This window comes from Schistocerca gregaria, chromosome X, assembly GCF_023897955.1.
Source record: "Schistocerca gregaria isolate iqSchGreg1 chromosome X, iqSchGreg1.2, whole genome shotgun sequence".
Taxonomy (NCBI): domain Eukaryota; kingdom Metazoa; phylum Arthropoda; class Insecta; order Orthoptera; family Acrididae; genus Schistocerca; species Schistocerca gregaria.
In genome coordinates, this window is record NC_064931.1 from 41,301,301 (window position 1) to 41,324,168 (window position 22,868).

Consider the following 22,868-nt stretch of genomic DNA (forward strand, 5'->3'; position numbering starts at 1 on the left):
TTATGCTGATTTCATAATAAATGGAGTATTGGTGCAAACTGCTTGTTTTATTCAATGAAGCGAAAGTTTACTGTTGCCAGTCACTGTTTATTTATATCCACGACTCATTTTGAAGGTTTAAACTTTCACCAGGTGGATTTACACGTGTTATTATGACGTGTGTTGTTTAATGATTTTGGGATAACTTTTGTTACTGTCTTGTGGAGAAGAAAACATTATTTCAGAACATGATTTTGGTTTTGAAAATAAGAGAAGTAAAATAGAATATCTCCATTGGTCACCGCTAGATATACATTTAGTTTTTAGCCGAAAAAACTCACAAAACAATGTTCTGAAATAGTGTTTTGTTTCGCCACTAGAGAGTGCCACAAGTTACCCCAAAATCATATTACAACACACGTCATACTAACACATGTCAGTTCACCTGACAATGAAGGTTTAAATCTTTGAAATGTGTTGTGGATATAAACAAACAGGGACTGGTTACAATAAACTTGTTGTTTCATTCAGTATCGATTACAGTCACGATAAGGCCTAACCTAAAATGTTTGCATTTAATGTTAATCTGCTTGTTTTACTTTTTATTGAAATGCGAAAATTTTATTTTTATTGTATAGAAACTAAATCAAGTTTTTTGTTGTTGGTGTCAACAGGTTTAGTGCTAATAATGCTAGTAAATCTCACAAGTAAACAAACATTCCCATATCATTTTCAATTTTAATCTCATAATGTGTTCCTCTTGATGCAATTTTAAGTGTTTCCAATTTGTTCCAGTGGTGGAAGTGGTAAGACACTGTCTTTCTGATGCTAGTTTTGAAAATGCAAATGAAGTAAAAGAGCATGCTGCATCATGTGCAGTATCTTGGCTGAGAATAGGAATGCCAATTGCCGCATGTGAAGGCTTGGCTTTGGATTTATTAAACATGGTGTTACAAAATGCAACCAGCGATGATTATACCGAAAGTTCACAGAGGTACATATATACTTTTTCCCTTTTTTTTTGTAGTTATATAATCAACTGCGTGTGTGTGTGTGTGTGTGTGTGTGTGTGTGTGTGTGTGTGTGTGTGTGTGTGTGTGTGAGAGAGAGAGAGAGAGAGAGAGAGAGAGAGAGAGAGGGGGGGGGGGGGGGGGGAGCAGTTGGGGTACTGCTGCTGCGCATGCTCCATAGATTAGCTATCAAACTGCTGTTCTTTTTTGGGGTTCTGCTTTCTTGTTTGTGTGCTTGCGGCCAACACTTTCTCTAAATGATGCAGGGTTGTCTGTTTATCATCATTGTCTGTTTTCCAATAAGGATCAATGATATCATACTGAACTATGTTGTTATTTGGGTAAAATAAAAATGATACAAATTTATGAGCTCCACTAAGTGACCAAAACTGGGTATTATTGTGATTCCAACAAATGATGTATGGAACATCAGATACTATACATGAAGATTTATCTGATAAAAATTTGTTGCTCTCAATTGACTATTTTGCCCTAACATACAATATGTTGTTGGAAATAACAAAAACTTGTGTAAAAGTCATACAACCAAAATTGATGCAGGAAATTGTAAACATTTGAAGCTGTTAATACAGAGTGCATAGATTAAGGAATGTGAATGTTGGTTTTTCTGTGGTGGTAGGTGTTTAAAAGATGTGTGCCTTCTACCATATATGTTTTTAATTGTAGTTAGTTACTGCATTTCTGATAGACAGATAGTTATGATATCTATCTGTAAGGTAACCTCCTTAAGGCCAGTGGTGACCAGTTATCTTGTGTTAATGTGATTTGAGGCTATAGGCAAAATAAAATTATATGAATAGAAGCAGGCTGATGTCCAGTTCAAATTTTTGGAATAGTTTGCCTAATGCTCTCTAAAGATTTACAGTGTAAGGAATTTTTGAGAAGCTGTTGTCATAACAGCATTGTGGCTGAGTGGTGTAATTGCACAGTCTGGCAATTTGTCAATCCAGGTTTGATTGCTACTGATGCAACTTTTTCTTCTTTTTTTCTTTTTATTCCTCACAATGTTAAACTATTATAATAAAATTTAAATATGTAAAATTAATGTATTCAATTTAGTTACATCAAAATGCTATATGCCACCACATTATAGCACATCAGTTTAATTTTGCTCAAGTCTGTACTGTCTGAGGCTATGGATATAATACTGGAATAGCTTAAGCAAGTTTATTATACAAAACTCTTCAAACTTCACCTTTGTAATACTTCTTTACATAGCTACCATTCAGAATCAAGCTTTCGGTATATCTCGTTATAAGTTGACAAGTTCACACTGCATAAAATTTTGCTGCCTGAGAGTGAAACCGTTGCAAGACAGCATCTTTAGCTGCTTAATTGGAGTCACAGTGTTGGGAACTAAACCAAAGTTGCATGTGAATGAAGAAGTGAGTGTTGTAAGACAGGTGTTGAAAAACATCCCATTTGAATTGATGCAACTATTATTCTGTTTTCCTAGCAGTGTGTGGCCAAACATTGTTATGCAAGTACGCAAAACTTACTTTGAATGGCTATGGCTCGTCTTAATTTTCTTTATGTCTCACAGCAAGCTGCAGAACTGATTGTTCTTCTGTGTTCCATAAAATCCACATGCAGAATTCCTTTAACACCCCTAAAACTGCTAGCCATAAGCTTTCTGGCATGTTTTCTTTGGTTCGTTGGGCAAGATGGTATAACAACACATCACTTTTCTTTGTCTCACTGTTAGCATTGGTAATCCATATCTTGTCGCCATTTATGATTTGGTTTGGTTGACCTCCTTCCGCATCATAATGTAAAACAAAGTCTAGAGTATCTGTAACCTGCTAAGTGTTGTGGTTCTCAGAAAGGAATTCTTTAACCCAGTAAGTTCAGAATAGTGGCACTGTAATTTGTTTGTCATGATTTCATGCAAAACATTCTCAGAAAATCGCAAAAAGTTTACCGGCCATTGAAATATCACCAATTTGTTCATCAATTTTATGTACCAGTTTATTGTTGTCTATAAATGGACAACCACTTCCGTCATCACATTTGATCTCTGTGCAGCATGGAGGAGGAGGAAATTAGTGTTTAATGTTCCATCATCAGCAAGGTCATTAGAGATTGAGCACAAGCTCGGATTAGGGAAGGATGTGGAAGTAAATCGGTTGTGCTCTTTCAGAGGCACCATTGCGGCATTTGCCTGAAACAATTAAGGATTGGATTGGACAGTTTGCGGGAGCAGGCCAGACAGCGAGGTCATTGATCTCATCGGATTAAGGAAAGGCGGGGAAGGAAGTCGGCCGTGCCCTTTCAAAGGAACCATCTCGGCATTTAGGGAAATCACCAAAAGCCTAAATCAGGATGGCGGGATGTGGGATTGAACCGTCGTCCTCCCGAATGCGAGTCCAGTGTGTTAGCCACTGCGCCACGTGAAACTATTAAGGGAAATCACAGAAAACCTAAATCAGGATGGCTGGACGCAGGTTTGAACAGTCATCCTCCCGAATGTGGGTCCAGTGTGCTAACCACTGCACCACTGCGCTCGGTAATACTGTATTCCCCCACTACTTCCGATGCTACTTGAAAGCTGAGATTACTTTTTGAATGACCCTAATCTGTCACATAACTTGTAGTAAGTTTTTACTTGATCTATGGAATACTTTTGTTTTATGTACTATATTGACTTATCATTGACTTGATGGTGAAAAGTTGTAGTCATGCGTGGACTCAGTTTGAGTTTCTTAGAAACATGTTACTTAGTTATTTTATGCTGTAAATAATGGCGTTACTTATTGAGTACATTGTTTCTTAGAAACATGTTACTTAGTTATTTTATGCTGTAAATAATGGCGTTACTTATTGAGTACAAGAAAGAGCAAATTGTGAAGAACCTACAAATGCAGAGAAAAATGACAGTGCGAAGAAGGTGGAACCATACAAGTGGTTCTTGAGTAGTGCAGGATGAGAAACAGTATGTAGATGTGAGGATAGAGAAGTATGATAATACCAACTCTGAAGGTGTTGGTTCTGTTGAATCTTGCCTAGTCGTCAGCTATGGGCAGATTAGGAAACTCACTTTCTCGGGTCGCTAGACAACATTCAAACAAATTGTATTAATGAGTTTCATTAGAAAAAGGAAAAAATACAATACTTAACTTTGTGCTAAACAGATGTGTTGCAAGCAAAGGGCGACAGACAAAATAAGAAATCTCTTCAGTATAACAATTCTAAGTTTGAGCTACATAGAATGTATGAGCAAAAAATCAGCTTTGACACTTCTGTGCCAATTACTAGTGTTGGCGCTGCTGTAGAAGGCTTATGTTCTCTTCGCATAGATGCTGCTGCTGTTGCGTTGTCCTGGAGAGGGTTTGGTCAGCATGCAATTGGCTAATGTCTTCTTCACAGCCTTCTCTACCCTCTTGTTCCGACTGGCATGCCAGCACTTGACCTTATGCCTTAACAGGTTAGTTCAAAGATATGACAATGGAACCAAAAAGAGAATCATAAAGAAAATTTGGGGCTTAGAAGGGTAGCCATTGTTTGCAGCAGTTTCAACAGCCTTTCTGTGAGTGATTGCAGTTTATACTTATATCACATAGGAGACACATACAAAAACTAATATGCAAATGTACAGCATCATGTAACATGTAGCCATTTTGGATATACAGAAAATGGAAGGAATGGGAAGAATGTAAATTTAAGGCTCGTAATGCATGTTAAGGACTGTGGATAAGGGTTACTAAACCTATACTCTGCTATGTGGCTGCTGCTTTAGCTCTCACAGGTTTTTTTAAACAGCCTTTAGTTTACAAAGTATGTGGGATATGAATTAATAGGGTCTATATGAACCGGGACACCCGGTAGATCCGGGAAAAACTCGGGAATTTTTTCATCCGGGAGAAAACCAGGAAAAACACGGGATATTTTTAGAATTCCGGGAATTTTTCATTGTTTTAGTTTTTAATTAAATTTTTGTAATTTTGACTGTTAAGAACCGATATTCTAACAAAGGATATTACTGTATCCCGTTACAGCAGAATAATACTTCAACAATAAAACATAACCAAGAGAAAAAAAAAACTTAAATTGCAAAGGAAATGCACCATATACAACAGTGACACTCAGTGCTCATGCAAGCGTCTGCCAATTGAAAATGTGTCAAGGGCTTTAGGAAGACTATGCAGTGCTTCATAACAACAAATTGCCTCCAATGAGCGTGAAGTCGCAACTGTTTACATTTGATTTGTTTTAGCAGTTATGCGCGGGCTCATGCGTGTGCGCAGTCAGCTGAATCACGTTTGAATAGTAGATTCTCCCACTTCTGGCTACAGGAATGTGGCTGTTGGCTGTGCAAGAAGTCGCAGCAAGCAGCTAGGTGCTACCGGGAAAATGGGGTGCCAAATTCACATTCTTGGGGAAAAAAACTTGTTTCACAAAGCGCCTAGCATCCAGCGCATGTTTGTCTATCGATTATTCATATGATTTTGAAACGCTTTCCTGTTGGTTTTTGAACATATTTTAAGTTGATATCTGAATGAATCATAAGTTGACTTTTGAAAGCATGCATAGTGTAAGTGATGTCTCTGTCAGGAGAATCCTTGTCGCATCTAGAAATAAACTTTCCGCAAACAAAAGGGGACGGAACTATACGAGCTGAGGGAGTAAACCCGAATGCCAATCGCTGTCTGATTATGTGGTTGATTGGGTTTGCATATGATCAGCATTGTTATAATTACTAGCAAAAAGCTTAATGTTAGGAAATAGTTTCACATTTCATTCATAAGCACCAACTTCTCAAGCATAAGATCAAAAAGTAGTATTACGAAATTTTTATGTAAATTTGGAATCGTCTTATTCTTCCATAATTTGTGTTGATGTCTCCGTTTCTTCTCCTTCCTCGTTCTATCAATCAATCTTTTCATCACCAGTTCTGTAGCTATTGCTGCAACTGTCAAAATTTGTTCGCCGATTAATTACTTATTATATTACTTGTAGTAGGCCTAATAGGCATTTGATGTTGGTACTTTGTGGATTATATTCTGTTATGTAATAAAAATGGCCATTTATGCCAAAACAGTCTCGTTTATTTGGTGTGTTACAAATTGCTTCCACATCAGAAAGGCCTATTTTGTTTTATCTAGCCGACAGTGACAAAATAGATGTAATCAGATCGAGAAACCACACCAGTCTTGGGTATTATTTGTATTAACAGCTTTTTCAGTATTAGATAACGAGATTTCAGTTTTTCATGTGGCAAAATGTGTGACGAACTTTGATGAGGTAATAGATTCTTTCGCAGAAAGGAAAGCACGCCATGTAAAGCTGTAGCAAGATTAGAGAGAAAAAAAAAAAAATGCTAGGAGCTAAGGTTTGAAGAAATGTGTAATTTTTTGCTTATCTCTTGTCAGTATTGGTTTTATATATCCTGTGTTTAATTTTATGTCACACAAAACAGCAAGTTATTAACTAGTAGGCAATAAAGAGTTCAGATTTTCTGAAGAGTTCTTGTTCTCTCGGTTACAAATAATCTCATCCGCTATTAATTGCAAGATTTTTTTAAAATATGGGCAGACTGTCAAACCGGCTGACTGGGAGCAGGAGAGGCACCACAGGATATTTCAGTTTCCACTTTCCTGAATATAGTTTGGATGTGCGGTAGATAAATGCTTTATGAAGATTTCTGGCACTGCACTTTGGCATACTTAAGACCAAATAATATGTCTTACATTTCCTCGAATACATATGTTATATGTTTCAGACTTTTCAGAAAGATGTGTGCTACAAGATGGAACATATTTCGAAAATCTGTTTATATATAATGTTGTAGATCCAGGGCTGAAGCGCAGAGCAGTCTGAGTTATAGAGGGTACTCTCCACGTGACCCGAGTTTACATTTAGTGATTTTGCTGTTTCCCCTTTATTTACTTTCATGTCAAATGAAAACAAAAAGGATATCTGTGGCTGGCTATCAAGTGAATTAAAACACATTCCCATAATTACGGAAGGCTGAAATATGTTATTAGTTTCAGATTTTGTTTTATTTCCACCTTTCTGACAGTCAAGCATTAATCGCCTTGTGGAACAATGAAGTTATTTTTGTCTGTTTGCTGAAGAAATTTGACTTTTGTTAACCTTTTCCACAGATGCAGTCAATTTATTTGAAATGAAATGTTTAATTCCACAGTACTGGCTAGTTTCAACTGTTCGCTGCATTTCAAGTGCATGTTTTCATTTTCTAGCACATACAGCATTATGCCATAATAAAGAACAAAACATGATATAATACAGTACTGGTGCTCCAAGAAAATTTACATCCCGAAAACCACACTGAAAAGCTTAATATCAGGTCGAGGTCTACTTCACTAGGTATATGGGAATACGAATGTGCCCTTTAAGTATGCACTTTAAATGTGCACATTTTAATATGGTTCTTTTATGATGTAATGTATGATCTTTCAATGTTTTACAAGTATGTACATACGGGCTTCCTATGCGGTGTCGCCTGTTATCTGCGCTCTCTGGCAACTGCTGAAACGAACCTATTTCTAACAGGTTGCGGGAAAATATTGCTTATAGTGGTTTGAAAAGCGTTACTTTCAAAGTAAATAGCCTTTTGAACTATGTACAAGAATGTACAATGAATTTATTAGATCACAGAGCATTGAGTCAGAGCGTGGATGGTGTGTACAGGTACAGCTGCCCATGCAGCTTGAACACGATACCACAGTTCATCAAGAGTAGTGACTGGCGTATTGTGACAAGCCAGTTGCTCGGCCACCATTGACCAGACGTTTTCAATTGGTGAGAGATGTGGAGAATGTTCTGGCCAGGGCAGCAGCTGAACGTTTTCTGTATCCAAAAAGGCCCGTATAGGACCTGCAACATGCGGTCGTGCGTTATCCTGCTGAAATGTAGGGTTTCGCAGGGATCGAATGAAGGGTAGAGCCACGGGTCGTAAGGCATCTGAAACGTAACGACCACTGTTCAAAGTGCCGTCAATGCGAACAAGAGATGACAGAGACGTGTAACCAATGGCACCCCATACCATCACGACGGGCGATACGCCAGTATGGCAATGACGAATACACACTTCGAATGTGCGTTCACCGCGATGTCACCAAACACGGATGTGACCATCATGATGCTGTAAACAGAACCTGGATTCATCCGAAAAAATGATATTTCGCCATTCGTGCGTCCAGGTTCGTCGTTGAGTACACCATTGCAGGCGCTCCTGTCTGTGATGCATCATCAAGGGTAACCACAGCCATGGTCTCCGAGCTGATAGCCCATGCTGCTGCAAATGTCGTCGAACTGTTCGTGCAGACGGTTGTTGTCTTGAAAAACATCCCCATGTGTTGACTCAGGGATTGAGACGTGGCTGCACGATCTGTTACAGCCATGCAGATAAGATGCTTGTCATCTCGACTGCTAGTGATATGAGGCCATCGGGATCCAACATGGCATTCCGTATTACCCTCCTGAACCCACGAATTCCATATTCTGGTAACAGTCATTGGATCTCGACCAATGCCAGCAGCAATGCTGCGATACGATAAACTGCAACCGCGATAGGCTACAATCCGACCTTTATCAAAGTCAGAAACATGATGGTACCATTTCTCCTCTTTACACGAGGCATCACAACAACGTTTCACCAGGTAACACCGGTCAACTGCTGTTTGTGTATGAGAAATCGATTGGAAACTTTCCTCATGTTAGCATGTTGGAGGTGTCGCCACCGATGCCAACCTTGTGTGAATGCTCTGGAAAGCTAATCATTTGAGTATTACAGCATCTTCTTCCTGTCAGTTAAATTTCGCATCTGTTGCACATCATCTTCGTGGTGTAGCAATTTTAATGGGCAGTAGTGTATATATTGAGAGGCCAGTGTCAAAATACCCAGACTCGTGAACAGGGGTCGACAAGAAGTTCGTGAACTTAACAGCACTTATTGCACGAACCGCCCGTTTCTGAGCCAAAAATATCCTTTTAGAATGGGAAGAGTTACTCCAAAATATAGTACCATATGACTTAAGTGAATGAAAATAACCAAAGTAGACTAATTTTCGTGTGAAACTATCACTCACTTCAGATACTGTTCAGATAGTGAAAATGGCAGCATTAAGTATTTGAAGGAGATCCTGAACGTGGCCTTTCCATGACAGTTTACTATGTATTTGAACACCTGAAAATTTGAATTGTTCAGTTTCGCTAATCATATGCCTATTCTGTGAAATTAAAACATCGGGTTTTGTTGAATTGTGTGTTAGAAACTGTAAAAACTGAGTCTTACTGTGATTTAGCGTTACTTTAGTTTCTACAAGCTATGATCTTAGGTCATGAACTGCACTATTTGAAACGGGACTGGTGTTGCCCACAACATCCTTTACCATCAAGCTAGTGTCATCAGCAAACAGAAATATTTTAGAGTTACCCGTAATAGTAGAGGGCATATCATGTATATAAATAAGGAACAGGAGAGGCCCCAACACTTGTCCCTGGGGCACCTTTCCACTTGGCCACTTGGCTGTACCCCTCTCAGACCTCACATCACAGCACTTCTCAACATTGTAAATAATGGCCTTTTCTTGTCTGTTGCTAGACTAAGAGATGAACCATTTGTGAGCTACTCCCCGTGTTCCGCAGTGGTCCAACTTCTGGAGCAATATTTTGTGATCAACACAATGAAGCAGCTTAGTTAAAAAAGGCAGCTTAGTTAAAAAAGAAAAGAAAGAAAAAAAAGAAAAGAAAAAAAATGCCTAGCATTCGAAACCTTTTGTTTAACACATCCAGTACCTCACAGAGAAAGAGAATACAGCATTTTCAGTTGTTAAACGACTTCTAAAGCTGAATTGTACATTTGATATCAAATTATGTGATATAAAATGATCAATTATCCTTACATACACAGCCTTTTCAATAACTTTAGCAAACACTGATGGCATAGAAATAGGTCTAAAATTGTCAGCATTATCCTTTTCTCAGTTTTTATAAAGCAGCTCTACTGCTGAGTACTTTAATCATTCAGGAAATTGACCATTCCTATAGGAAAAATTAAAAATACTGCTAAATACAGGGCTAATATGTGCAGCACAGTACTTGAATATTCTGCTAGATACTCCATCATATCCATGAGAGTCCTTAGTCTTCAGTGATTTAATTATTGACTCAATCTGCCCCTTGTCTGTATCGCAGAGGAGTGTTTCAGACATCAGTCTTAGAAAGGTATTTGCCAAGAAAGTTATATGACTCCCTGCAGAAACTAAATTTTTATTTAATTCCCCAGCAATGCTCAGAAAATGATTGTTAAGTACTGTGCATATATCAGATTTATCAGTAACAGAAATATTTTTACTACTGACTGACTTTATATCGTCGACCTTGTGCTGCTGACCAGACACTTCCTTCACAACTGATCATATGGTTTTAATTTTATCCTGTGAATTAGCTGTTCTATTTGCATACCACATACTCTTTGCCTTCCTAATAACATTTTTAAGCACCTTACAGTACTTCTTGTAATAGGCTACTGCAGCTTGATTGTGACTACTTCTAACATTTTGATATAATTCCTGCTTTGTTCTGCATGATATCCTTATCCCACTAGTCCGAGCTGCATATTACTACTAGTAACCCCACTAGAATGTTCTAATGGAAAGCAACTCTCAAAGAGCGTGAGAAATGTGTCACGGAAAGCACTATATTTATCATCTGTGTTATTGACACTATAAACATCCTGCCACTCTTGTTTCTTGACAAGATTTAAAAAATTCTCTATTGCTGTTGGATAAACTTTCTTACAAAGTTTGAAATTACATGCGACATTTGTATGAGCACAAAAGACTTTGTGTTAAAATTTGTGCACCATGGTCTGAAAGGTCATTCACCCTTTTACTGACAGAATGCCCATCTAATAATGAAGAATGAATAAAGATATTGTCTGTGGCTGTGCTACTGTGTCCTGCACCTTATTTGGAAAAAAAAAAACACAGTCCGCCTCATATCATTTGAATTTAGGAGATCTACCAACATCCTTTTAATTGCACCATCATATACAAAATTTATATTGAAGTCACCACATATAACTAATTTCTGATACTTCCTTCATTGTTAATAAAGAACCCTGTCTAGCTTGAGCAGAAATGCTCTGAAGTCAGAGTTAGAGGATCTATAAACAACAACAATTAGAAGTTTAGTTTCACTAAATTCAACTGCTCCTGCACCACATGCAAATGTCTGTTCAGTGCAGTGCCGTGATACGTCTATGGATTAAAATGGAATACTGTTCTTTACATACATAGCCACTCCCGCACCTCACAAGGAACTCCTCGAAAAACAGCCAGCTAATCTATTGTGGTAAAGGAAGCCTCTGAACTGTCAAATTATTTAAGTGGTGCTCTGATATACCAATAATTTCAGTCAGCATCTATAAGCAGTTCACTAACTTTATCTCTAATACCTCTTATATTTTGATGAAATGTGCTAATTTTTTCTCTACTTGGAAACATGACATCCTCTGAAGGTGAGCCCTTAGTTAGAGGGCTTTCCTTTAAGCAGGTATACCTATCAGCTGACTTTAATATAAAAAAGGTGCAGCTCTAACACCAACTACTACAGGAATTTTTCCATGTGTGATCACACCACCACCCACTACACTGTCACCTACGAGCTATGCCAGCCTCTCCTTCCCATATGTATTGAGGTGCAGGCCATGCCTAGTGAAACCCGATCTACTGATAGACCTAACTGGCACCACTGAAATGTGACCCATGCCCTCTGCCACCAGTGCCTTCTCCAGCCCCATGTTAACACACCTAACAGTCGCGATAAGACGAGGCTGATCATGATGATGAAACAGTTGCATGAAATGCACACTAGTGCCACTAGTTTGAGTAGCTATCTTTACCAGGTCATCACCTACATCATATATTTATCTTCGTTAAATACCTGAGTGTCTTATGGGTGAATTAATTAAATCTCAAAACATTGTTGAAGTGCATTCTGTATTTTTGAACTGAGTGTTTTGCTACAGTTTGAGAAAATATACTGTGATTACATTGTATTCTTTATTCTTAACAGTCTCATAGAAGCTGCCCTAAACTGCCTCGAGTCCTTGGTTACGCACCCTGATACACATCTAAACCCAAAACATGTCCAGCGCCTCATGGAAGAGATTTTGAAGTTAGAAGTTTTGTTGGGTCCTAAATGGCATTCTGCTGATGAAGTAAGTTTGAATAGTATGAAATTACTGCCATTATTTTAACATATTCTGATATGCAACCACTTACTGCTGATTGAATTGTATATTTGGTTTTTCTGTCTTGTATACTATATTTTAAATATCACCAACTTGTGGCTTCTTCAGGCAATTTATTTTAACCAATATAAAGTGTGCACATTCCAAAATAATCATATAAAAGTGCTTCGACATTAAGTTACGTCAAGCGGTAAAACATCATCCTTCTAAGACTTTTTTGATAACATGTACATAGCAGGGAACTTATTTATGGCTTTTCTTTTTTTGATGATTTGGTTGAGCTATGCAGTGTTTTAAATATGGTGAAGGAGGAATGATATCATCAGGAGTAAAATATATATACATAGTCAGGAGAGATGATGTCGTAAACATTGATCTGCATGAAAGTTCAGGGCAAAGTTCACTAGAGATACTGGTGAAGTATGTGTATAAATGTGTTAAAAATATATGTGATGCTACAAGTAAAAAGCTCATTAAACACCTGGAATTATTTCAAGGAACTTTGGTATACATAATAGTTACAATCTAGAAATAAATACTGTAAGACTAAGAACAGCCAATGTCCTGTTGGGGTGAGCATGATAACATGGAGAGAGGAGGGGGAAAGGGAGGGAAGAAATGGACACATATATGGGGGAGAAGGAGATGGGCAGAGAAAGGGGAGGGGAAATGGACACAGACAGGAGAGGAGGAGATGGAGAGAGAAGGGGGAGCAATAGATAGGCAGTGGGAGGGGGGGGGGGGGGGTAGGAGGAAATTGACAGAGAAAGGAAAGAGAGGGGAAAGAGGGATTGGACAGAGAGGAGGGAGGGGGAGACAGACTAATACAAGATTGAAATAAATACATACTCAACTGTTTGAAGATTTTTTTATATTGTTGTTATTATTACATGGATTGTGGGTTGTGAGAGCATTTAAGATGAGCATAGAAATAATATTATTTCACAATTCTTGTGTTATTTTATCTGGTGGGTTTGCACTAATCTTTGTACGTGCACATATCCTTTATGCCAGTAGGCACAGTACGACATCTGTGACAATTTTTAGCCCCTGCACTTCCATCCATTACCAAATTAACTATTTCTTGTTGCCTCAGGATGTGTCCTGTCAGTCTAGGTGTTCTTTTCATCAACTTATATCATATAGTCCTTTTTCCCCAATTTGATTCAGTAACTGATCATTAGTTCCTCAATGATGTACCAGTCTGATATTCAGCATTCTTTTGTAGCTCTACTTTTCAAAAATGTGTATTCTTATGTGTGTGTATTGTTAATATCTCTCTTTTTCAGAAATGCTTTTTGTGCTGTTGCAAGTAGTCATCATCATATTTGTTTCAGCCATTGTCAGTTATTTTGCTGCTCAAATAGCAAAACTTTGTTCTTCTTGTAACCTCTGTCCAATACGCTATCCACTCTGCTCGACTGATTTCCCCAAATTTCTGCTTGGTTTTCTTTATTACTTGCCTTGCTGTTATGCACCCATAAGAGCTAGCTTTTTTTTTTTTAAAAAAAAAAGACCACCACCTCACTCACTCTGTTACTTGCAACTGTACAGATTGAATAACTAGGGGATTAGATTATAGGCTTGCCTCACTTTCATCTCAGTTACTGCCTTCGTTTCATACCCTGCCTCAAGGTCATACTGAGTGTGCTTTGGCTGTGCATGGGCAGACGAAGCATTACACAAGTAATTAAGAAAGAAATTAAATATTGTTAGAATTTAATAATTTGTTTGTAGGATGAAATAGGTATAAGAAAGATTAAGTTTGAGAAAAACTGAATAAACAGTTTCCACAAAAATTTGTTTTTCATAATTTTGTACAAGTGGCAGGGAAAGAGCGATAAAAAGCTGAAATTTGGAAAATAAATGTACTTTGATATAAAAATGTAATGTACAGGGTTTGGTGAAAGTTTCTGTAATACTGTTTAATAGTTTTAAATAAATGTAAATTTTGAAGGAAAAAACCATATCATACAATTAGCTATAAGCCATCGCGTGGAGTGGCCACGCGGCTTGAGGTGCGGTGTCGTGGATTGCGCAGCCTCTCCCAATGGACATTTGAGTCCTCCCTTGTGTGTGTGTGTGTGTGTGTGTGTGTGTGTGTGTGTTTTGTTCTTAGCATAAGTTAGTTTAAGTAGTGTAAGTCTAGGCACCGATGATCTCAGCAGTCTAGTCCCATAGGAATTCACACACATTTTTAAATATAAGCCAGAATAGAGAAAATACTGCACTATATTTGATGTAATGATTAATGGTGATGTACCAAATTACAGTTCAGATAATGGGTATGCTGAGGGAACGGCTTTTTAAGCACAGTCACAGTCATAGGCACTAGCGTTTCAGAGATGAGTGTTCCATTTAGCGATCCACTCTGAATGACACTGTATCTGTGTAAGGAACCCTGAAGCTGCCTCAAGGTTCATGCACTCAAAGTCTTTAGTCAACATTGTACATCACTGTTGGTGGTGAGATCTGCAGTGAAATGCTTTGTGATGCAATCTGCAACTGGGAACACGAGCCGTCAGATGGCTGCGTATGGATACTTCGAGTGATGTTGAAAAAACTTCAAGATCACACATTTATAGTAATGGTAAAGTTGACTTTCATGTGAATTGTAGCATTTGAAAAGCTTCTTTCATTCTGCTCAATATAATTTGTGTGCGGCCCATTGCATTATTAATCCGTATGGTGAGTACAATATTGAAATTTACCCTTTTTAAGTGAGCAGTGAACGGTACCTTAAACCATTATTTTTGGAATAGTACACTGGAATGTTGAGGAGATTCAGGCTCTGAACTTTGCCAAGTGCTGAGTAGCGTATTACAGAGTTATGTGATTTATAAAAATATCTGTGTGTGTGAAACTATAGGTTTTCTGATACGCATGATTATTTAAATTAGTGAACTTTGTAATTTACTGCCATTCTGTCTGTACTCCTACCGATGCAGCAATTATGACTTTCTTTTTCAGTCTAGGTGAACTGAAATGTGGATAAGTGGAATGTTGGTTATGAGTATCAGGTTTTAGGTTACTTTCTGGATATTCATCAAAGTAATCTACAAGCTCTTGAAATGGGAGGTGAAAAACAGAGGTGAGATAATGAAGCATAATCCTGCCGCACCCTTTGACCCTTAGAACTGTAGTCTGGTTTCTGTAAAAGTTGTAGATAACCTTTTGCATACTGTATTTTGTTCCTAATAAGTTTAGGATTCTGGGGACTGTAATCCAGTCAACACCGTGAAAAGTTTTTTTAAAGTCTGCAAGTGCTGTAAATGTGAGTTTGCCTTTCTTCTGTCTTATAAGTTGTCACATGTTCCTATATTTCTCCAGAACCAAAACTGTCTTCCCAAAGCTCATTTCTGCAGGTTTCCCCATTCATCTGTATATAGTTTGTGTCAATATTTTGGAACCATGACTTATTATTGATGGTTCAATAATACACCCATATGCCTTCGTTAGTGTGTGGGCTATTACGTTGGTTTTGAAATCTTACTGTATTTCGCCTGTGGCATGTTTTCTGCATACTAGAAGGAACATTTTTGTTACAGTTGGTGCTTAAAGTGATCCTAATAATTTTGAGGGGCTGCCATCCACTCCAGTTGTCTTATTTTGCATCAAGTTTTCCAGTGCTTCGTCAAATTTTTCTCACAGTATGAAGTCGCCCATCTCATTGTCTTCCCTTCTTTTCTTTCTGTAATATTGTCATCAAGTTTCTTTGCTTCATATAGCACTTCTGCATATTCTTCCACTTTTAAGCTTTCTCTTTTTCTTTAGTATTTTGTTGACTTGTCATCAGAGCTCTTGATATTCGTGCAGTTGCTTCTCCTATGAGCAGCATCTGCCTATCCTATAGCTAGGCATGATGTGACAGCTTTCCATCTCTCCTTCAGCCATTCCTGTTTTGCCATTTGCATTTCCTACTCTCTCTCTCTCTCTCTCTCTCTCTCTCTCTCTCTCTCTCTCTCTCTCTCTCTTAATCATCCAAAGCTATCTTTTCATCTTCTGTTTTATTTCTTTGATGCACTTCAATCATTTGTTGCCTTAAGCTCCCTCTGAAACTCTCGATGACCTCTAGGCGTTTCAATTTATCCAAGTCCAATATCCTTATTATTCTACCTCTCTGCAATTGGGAACTGTAATCTTCATGTCACAACTAATAATTCGTGATTAGAGTCCGCATCTGCCTGTGAGAATGTTTTCCAGTTTAGATTCTGGTTTCTTAATAACTGTCTTATCATTATATAATCTATCTCAAACCTTTCAGTGTGCCCAGTTCTCTTCCATGTATACAACCTTCGTTCATCATTCTTAAACCAAGTGTCTGCAACAGCTAGATCATGGTTGACGGGAAATTCTACCAGCAAGTTCCCCTTTCATTCCTTTTCTCCAGTCCACACTATTGTTCTATTTTTCCTTTTTCTTCTTTTCCCATATTGGATTCAGTTCCCCATTACAATTAAATTTTTGTTTGAATAATTGCATCTGTTTTGCCGTACGTTTTTCCAGCTTCATCATCAGAGCTGCTAATAGGCTTGTACTACTATATGGACCATGTATTTGTCATGACTGTGATAATCTGTTTACTGCGTTGTTTGTAGACCTTCATCCACATTTCTGTAACCTTGTTCATTATTCCACATGTTCCTGCATTATCTTATTTGACTTTGTGATTAAAATATCATACTCCTCTGACCAGCATTCCTGTTCTTCCTTCTTCCGCTCTCTAACTTATCCACAGTGTGTCCAACCTATCCATTTAGCTCTTCAAGTTCTGTAACGTGCTTAACATGGATTTAACTTCCACACTCTGATCCATAGAATGACAAACTTGCCTTTTTCTAATGCCAAAAGTCTCTTGAGTAGCTCTCGCACGGAGATCTAAATTGTGGACTGCTTTACCTCTGAAATATTTCATGCAGGAGGATACTATCACCATTAAATCATAAAGTTGATATGCATGTCCTCAGGAAATACTATGTCCATAGTTTCCACTTTCTTTTAACCATACTGCAGTACTGTACCAGTATACAAGGCCTTGTTAATTGATATTACAGTGTCAGATCATTCAGTCATGCAGACTGTTTCCTCAGCAACTACTGGAAAGCTGCTGCTTCTCTTCAGGAACCATGCGTTAAGTCTGGCTTCTCCATCTGGTTGTACCTGTGCTTTGTCTATCTGTATCATTGAGGTAGTAAGTCATCCCACCATACCAAAAGTCGATTGGTCATGGGAGTTGTGTGTGAATATATACTGGTGGAAATGCAATGAAGTACCGTCATTGCCAACTTCATATCTACCTTGGTACTTGGTAAGAAGTTGAGTGGCTCACACTTTGATCAAAGCAGGGAATCCATCTGACTTATAAACTATTTGCTACTGCAGATAAAAATGAATGAAATAGATGTTGTAAAATAAGTATACCTCCAGTCATTGACAGAAGTGGCTCATTTTGGATGTAACGTTTTAAACACATGTTGAATGTTGGTATGGACTGAGGTTAATGTTGTCACAGATGTTGGAATATATGGTTATTAACTTCAAAATGCATACCATAGACATCCTGATTGTGTGTGCTGTTTCCTCACATTGGCTAAAATCACATATGAGTGCTGAATTGTAGATCTGAACTTCAGAGTGCCCTGCTTTCTAGAATTATATGGACTCAAACTTTACCATCATCTGCTCTGCTTGTAATGATTTCCTTTGTTTAATACCACTGTTTTGAATTTGGCACCACTCTGTCAGCACTTTTGGAAACTTTTTGAAAAAAGAACAGTTGTAGTGAGCAAACATGCGAAAGGTGTGCACAAATGTAAACATTCAGCTAAATTGTTTTGCAAAGGGAAGGTACCATGGTACTCTCTTGTCGCTCGGATAAGTGAGGGCAACTCCATCAATGTTCCTGTTTGAGTACTGTTATCTCCAACCATCTATCTTACATCGTCACCTTCAACATTGGACTGCACACTTAACGAACTGAGGGAGTTGTACAATTGTGGATCATGTTGTTGCCTTCTTTGTAAGCTCAGTCATATACTGACATAATAAGTGTTCGTCTCAGGAGGGTTGAGAATATCACAAGAAACTAGTCCACACACAATCACAACTATGTACCTTCAACTTTAGCATGGAGAAGAAACGTTTTCAGGAGCATATAGACAACCGGAAGCATTGTGTGACCAAATTATTATAGGGGTACTGTCAACACACTCATATTATGTCTTTCAATCCCATTGTGATTCAGTGATGTGTACTGTATCTACTTTGATAGTGTTCCATGTGTATGCTTACATATAGTCCTCAATGATGAAGTGCTATGTAATATTTTACATAATTTTAGTATACATATTTCTTCTTTATTTCAGGTTGTAACAAGTAAAATATACAGGCTGTTTGTAGGAATGGGGGAATGCCACTCTAAATTGATTCTACGCCTATTATTACAACCAGGCAGCTCTAAAGTGTTGGGCAGCAAAATCGTCGAAAATATTCTGCGTGCTACCAGTATTCAAGGTGTCTATCCAGTAGAAGAATGTATAAGTGTACATTCATTAGGGTTTTGGTACATTTTACAGGTAATAAATTACTTTTTTTATCTTTAGTCACATAAATTAATAGTAGTTGTTAGCTATTATCTGATATAAATTCAAATTCTATTGAATATAGTTAGTGTAAAACTTAAAAGGCAGAAGTGAAAAAGTAGGAGACAGTACAGAGGATCCATAACAGTAATGTGGACCATTACAGAGCAAGTAAACCAGCTGACACACCTTCATCTTTGAAATACTAATTAATTTGAAAGTCATTGAATCATTCACTTTGCTATATGTTTAGTACTTCTTATTTTGAGTTCTGCACAAGCAGTAATATATAATGAGTAAAAATGAAATAGAAACAATGATGGACAGAAATAGGCTCCAAGTCACAAGGTTAGTAAATATAACAACAATGTTATGAAAAGGATAGATTGCTACTCATAATATAGAGGAGACTTGGAGTCACAGACAGACCAACAAAAGACTGCTATACATTTTAGCTTTCGGCCAGAAGACCTCCTTCCAAAATAGAAAATACACACACATTTACACAAACACAACTCGTTAGGGGACCTTTATTTAATACTTTTCCTTCAGTTTATGCAAGATGTGTAGGAAAACTGTGATATTTGATATTTTCAGGAAGATGTGCAGCCCATGGAGGGAGATGAGAGGACTGATTGTATAACTGTGCTTTCACCAATATACTGCACATTGGTTGAAGTATTGCTGAAAAAATCTGCTCTTCCACCTGATATAGACGAATGGAACAGTGACGACCGAGAGAAACTGAGATGGTATAGGCAAGATGTTGCCGACACTCTAGTGAGTATTTTACATGCTTATTGTGGTCTGAAATGGTGGCAGTATGTTGTAAATGTATAAAGGAGATTTAATTTAGTTCTCAAAATGTGCAACCAGTCAGGATATCCTTCATATTTTTCTTGTTGTTTAATCAATTTCTGGTAGTTTTGGATTCTATAAAGCTCTTAAGTTTTTGTTGTCCAAGCTACCATTACCCGTTAGTGATTTATGGCAGTAATATATTTATTGTATATAAGCTAGTTATTGGGTTTTCCTTGAGTATTTCACTATAAAAAGAAGTTGTTATTAAGAGATTGCTGTTTTCCTCAAATCAATCAATCAATCAATCATAAACAAGTTTAATAACTGTTTTTCTGAGTCAATACTTTTATTTCCTTAATAAAGTGGGAACTCATTCAGAAAGAGCACAGAAGAGTTATAAATGTTTGGTGATAAAGACCACTTTTCATTTTATCCTTCTGTTTCATTACACAAAGGCTAGCATTTTTATGATATGATATTGTACTATTGTGCTAAGTGTATGTCTTCCATTGTTTTGAAAAAAAAGTGTGTTATATATTTGTATGTGCTTAATTATCCAAGGCTGTTACCAAATACAGAGATGTCAGAAGAAAAAATACCAAACACATTTATCATGCTTTTAGTGTCCAGTGAGTGGCACACTTTACACCATGTTTACCTGTCATCACAACTAGATGCAACACATACAGTCCAGTGTCTGCTCTTTGAACATGATGTGCCTGTGTAAAAATTTTTACTGCTGCCATTGAGGAAATTATTCCATATTTTCTACTGTGTGATGTGAGCACCTAAGCTCACCATGTATGTTTAATTTTTAATGTCGTGTAATTTACGTTACTTTCCTTCAGAAGAAGTGGTGGTATTGAAACCTGGTCAAGGTTTTTACAGTAGCACCCAGTTGACTGTATACTTTATGTATTGGAAAAAAGTTACTTTGAAATTTGTTTTGTCACTACTACTACTACTACTACTGCTGCTGCTGCTATCAGTATTATCTTCTTCTTCTCCACTTTTCCAAATCATTTTTCTGGTGAGCGAAGAACATTTACAGGGTGTATGAAATATGGGAAGGTGGTGCATGTTGTTTTTGGGTAAGATGTGTTGAACCTCACTATTTTGCATTTTTCCATGGTTACTCTGAGATCAATTTATAAACTCTCACAGTATTTTCATCCATGGACAAAATCAACCTTGTGTCAAGCCAGTTTATGACTGTCAACTCACCATTCTTGACATGGGATAGGCCAGTCATAAACTTGTAGCAGTGATTCTGTTAGATGTGAGCAGTACCACTACTTCCTGAAGACAAAAGAAAATTTATCAATAGCACATTTTTTGTGCTTTGTAGCACACTCAAAAATTGATACATGTTGATAGTTGATTAACAAATTTGCTTAATGTCAGAACATGCCTTTGCTTGAAACCATTTTTAGGTTGTTGCATAAAGATTCCACCAATAACTGAAGCATTTGGTGAAGCATAAATGTGTTACAATAAGCCCACTTATTTATGGAAGCATTTAAATTTTCTTCATGGTAGTCCCCTCCACTCTTCCCCCTTTCTGATATATAGTGAGCAAGACTTTATGTATTGTGCTGAAGAAAGGTAACATCTTCATGACTAGTGGTAGTTTAACTTCACATTTTTTGTTTCTTTGAAATGGTAAAAAAGTCTCTTTATCTTCTCCTAGGTAGTAACTGATTACGAGCATACATTTTCAGTTCAAGTTTCGTGAGTACATGTGTTGCAAGCATGGGGCCCCAAAATATTGTACCACCACCTTTATTTTGTGTGCTGCAATTTTCTGACTATCCTCTCCCCTCCCCCCTCTCTGTGTCAGCCTTTTATGTCGACCCAGCTGCCTTTGATGTTGACCTGGCTGTTCTCTAGGTTCTACTTTCCTTTCTTGGAATATTCTTTCATTCACCACCAAAATGTGGCTCTAATAATTTCTGGTCTCCTCCTGCGTTTGACCATTGTCTAAATTTTACTGTAATGTTGACTGGCTGGGGAAGAACACCTTAAATAGCGTATACTGCATGCAACATTAAAGATCATCGGTGAACAGTACACGGTTAGGCTCTTATTTGGGCTTCAAAACCAATGTGGTAGCCAATCCGACATCTTGGGGTGGTTAGATACCCCTTCAGTTAAGCCAACTGACAATGGGATCACACTGCTGATGTCTGTGCTGTTAGCTTCCAACTCATGCCAAGGAGTAGATGACCATCTTCCTGGGGCATCGGGACTCACAGCAATGGCCATCGTGCTAGATGGCCTTTTCTGCAGTTGGGTGGTGCCCATGGGGAGAGACCTTGTTTAGAGTAGGTGCCATCTTGGCGGACGTTTCGCACATGAAACATATTGCATCAAAACAGTGACTGTTCTGATCTGGCCATCTCATCAGACAGCTATAGAAATTTCAGTGTGGATAGTTATAATGCTGCTGCTTTCACTACCCTGGCTACTCCACGAGAAGGGCGACAAGTCAGACATCTAGGAGGAAAGCAATATATCCAGTGCTTAGTATGTGCTTGAACGTAAGGTGATACTTTTATTGTTACAAAGCCATTATTTTTTGTGAAACATATTGTAGATAAATTTGGAGAAGTTGTGCAATTGGGGAAAAATGCACAGTGGATCGTTATCGATTAAAGCCGCCTCTGCTGCACAAATCTACAGCTTTCAGTCATGTGTACATCTAGGTGACATACCAATGACCACTTTCCCACATAAGACTTTGGATATGGTGGAAGGAATCATTTTCAACTGAGATCTTATCCGCCAAATAGACAAGGAGCTATGGGCTAATCTTGAGTGGCGAGGTGTAAATTTTGTGTGATGTGTCCTAAAAAAGTCCAAGGATAACTAAATAGATACAGATGCCTTAATCTTAGCCTTTGAAGGGAATTTCCTCCTCGAAAAAGTTAAATTCAGGGTGTACAGGTTTGATGTGAAACATTCCGTTCCATATCCTGTGAAGTGCTTCTGTCGATGGTGCTTTGATTGTATGTCAACCTACTGAATGGCAGACCTAAAATGTAGTAACTGCATACGATCACTCCACGAAGGTGGACCTTGTGAACAACCAGCTTCATGTGTCAGTTCCATGGAACACCATCTTTCATGTTCATCAATTTGCCCAGTCTTCAAGGGGGTGTAGGGGGGAAACATATAAAGCTATTGACCATCTCTTGTATGCTGAGTGATGTGTAAAAATATTAACGCCTACATCCTGTTGAAATGACATACAGT

General features: G+C 37.9%; 1 protein-coding gene across 4 annotated transcripts in view; it reads left to right on the forward strand.

Moving 5' to 3' along the window:
* Positions 1-22,868, forward strand: part of LOC126297609 (importin-13) — a 182,395-nt gene that overhangs the window by 27,073 nt on the left and 132,454 nt on the right. For all 4 annotated transcript variants that reach the window (XR_007552550.1, XR_007552551.1, XM_049988611.1 and 1 more), the window contains exons 5-8: positions 775-973; positions 12,054-12,198; positions 18,597-18,806; positions 19,410-19,592. Coding sequence is in view for 2 of the 4 variants with exons in the window: in XM_049988611.1 (XP_049844568.1) it covers positions 775-973; positions 12,054-12,198; positions 18,597-18,806; positions 19,410-19,592 (737 nt within the window). In the remaining 2 variants the exon portion in view is untranslated. The remainder of the gene's footprint in view (positions 1-774; positions 974-12,053; positions 12,199-18,596; positions 18,807-19,409; positions 19,593-22,868) is intronic.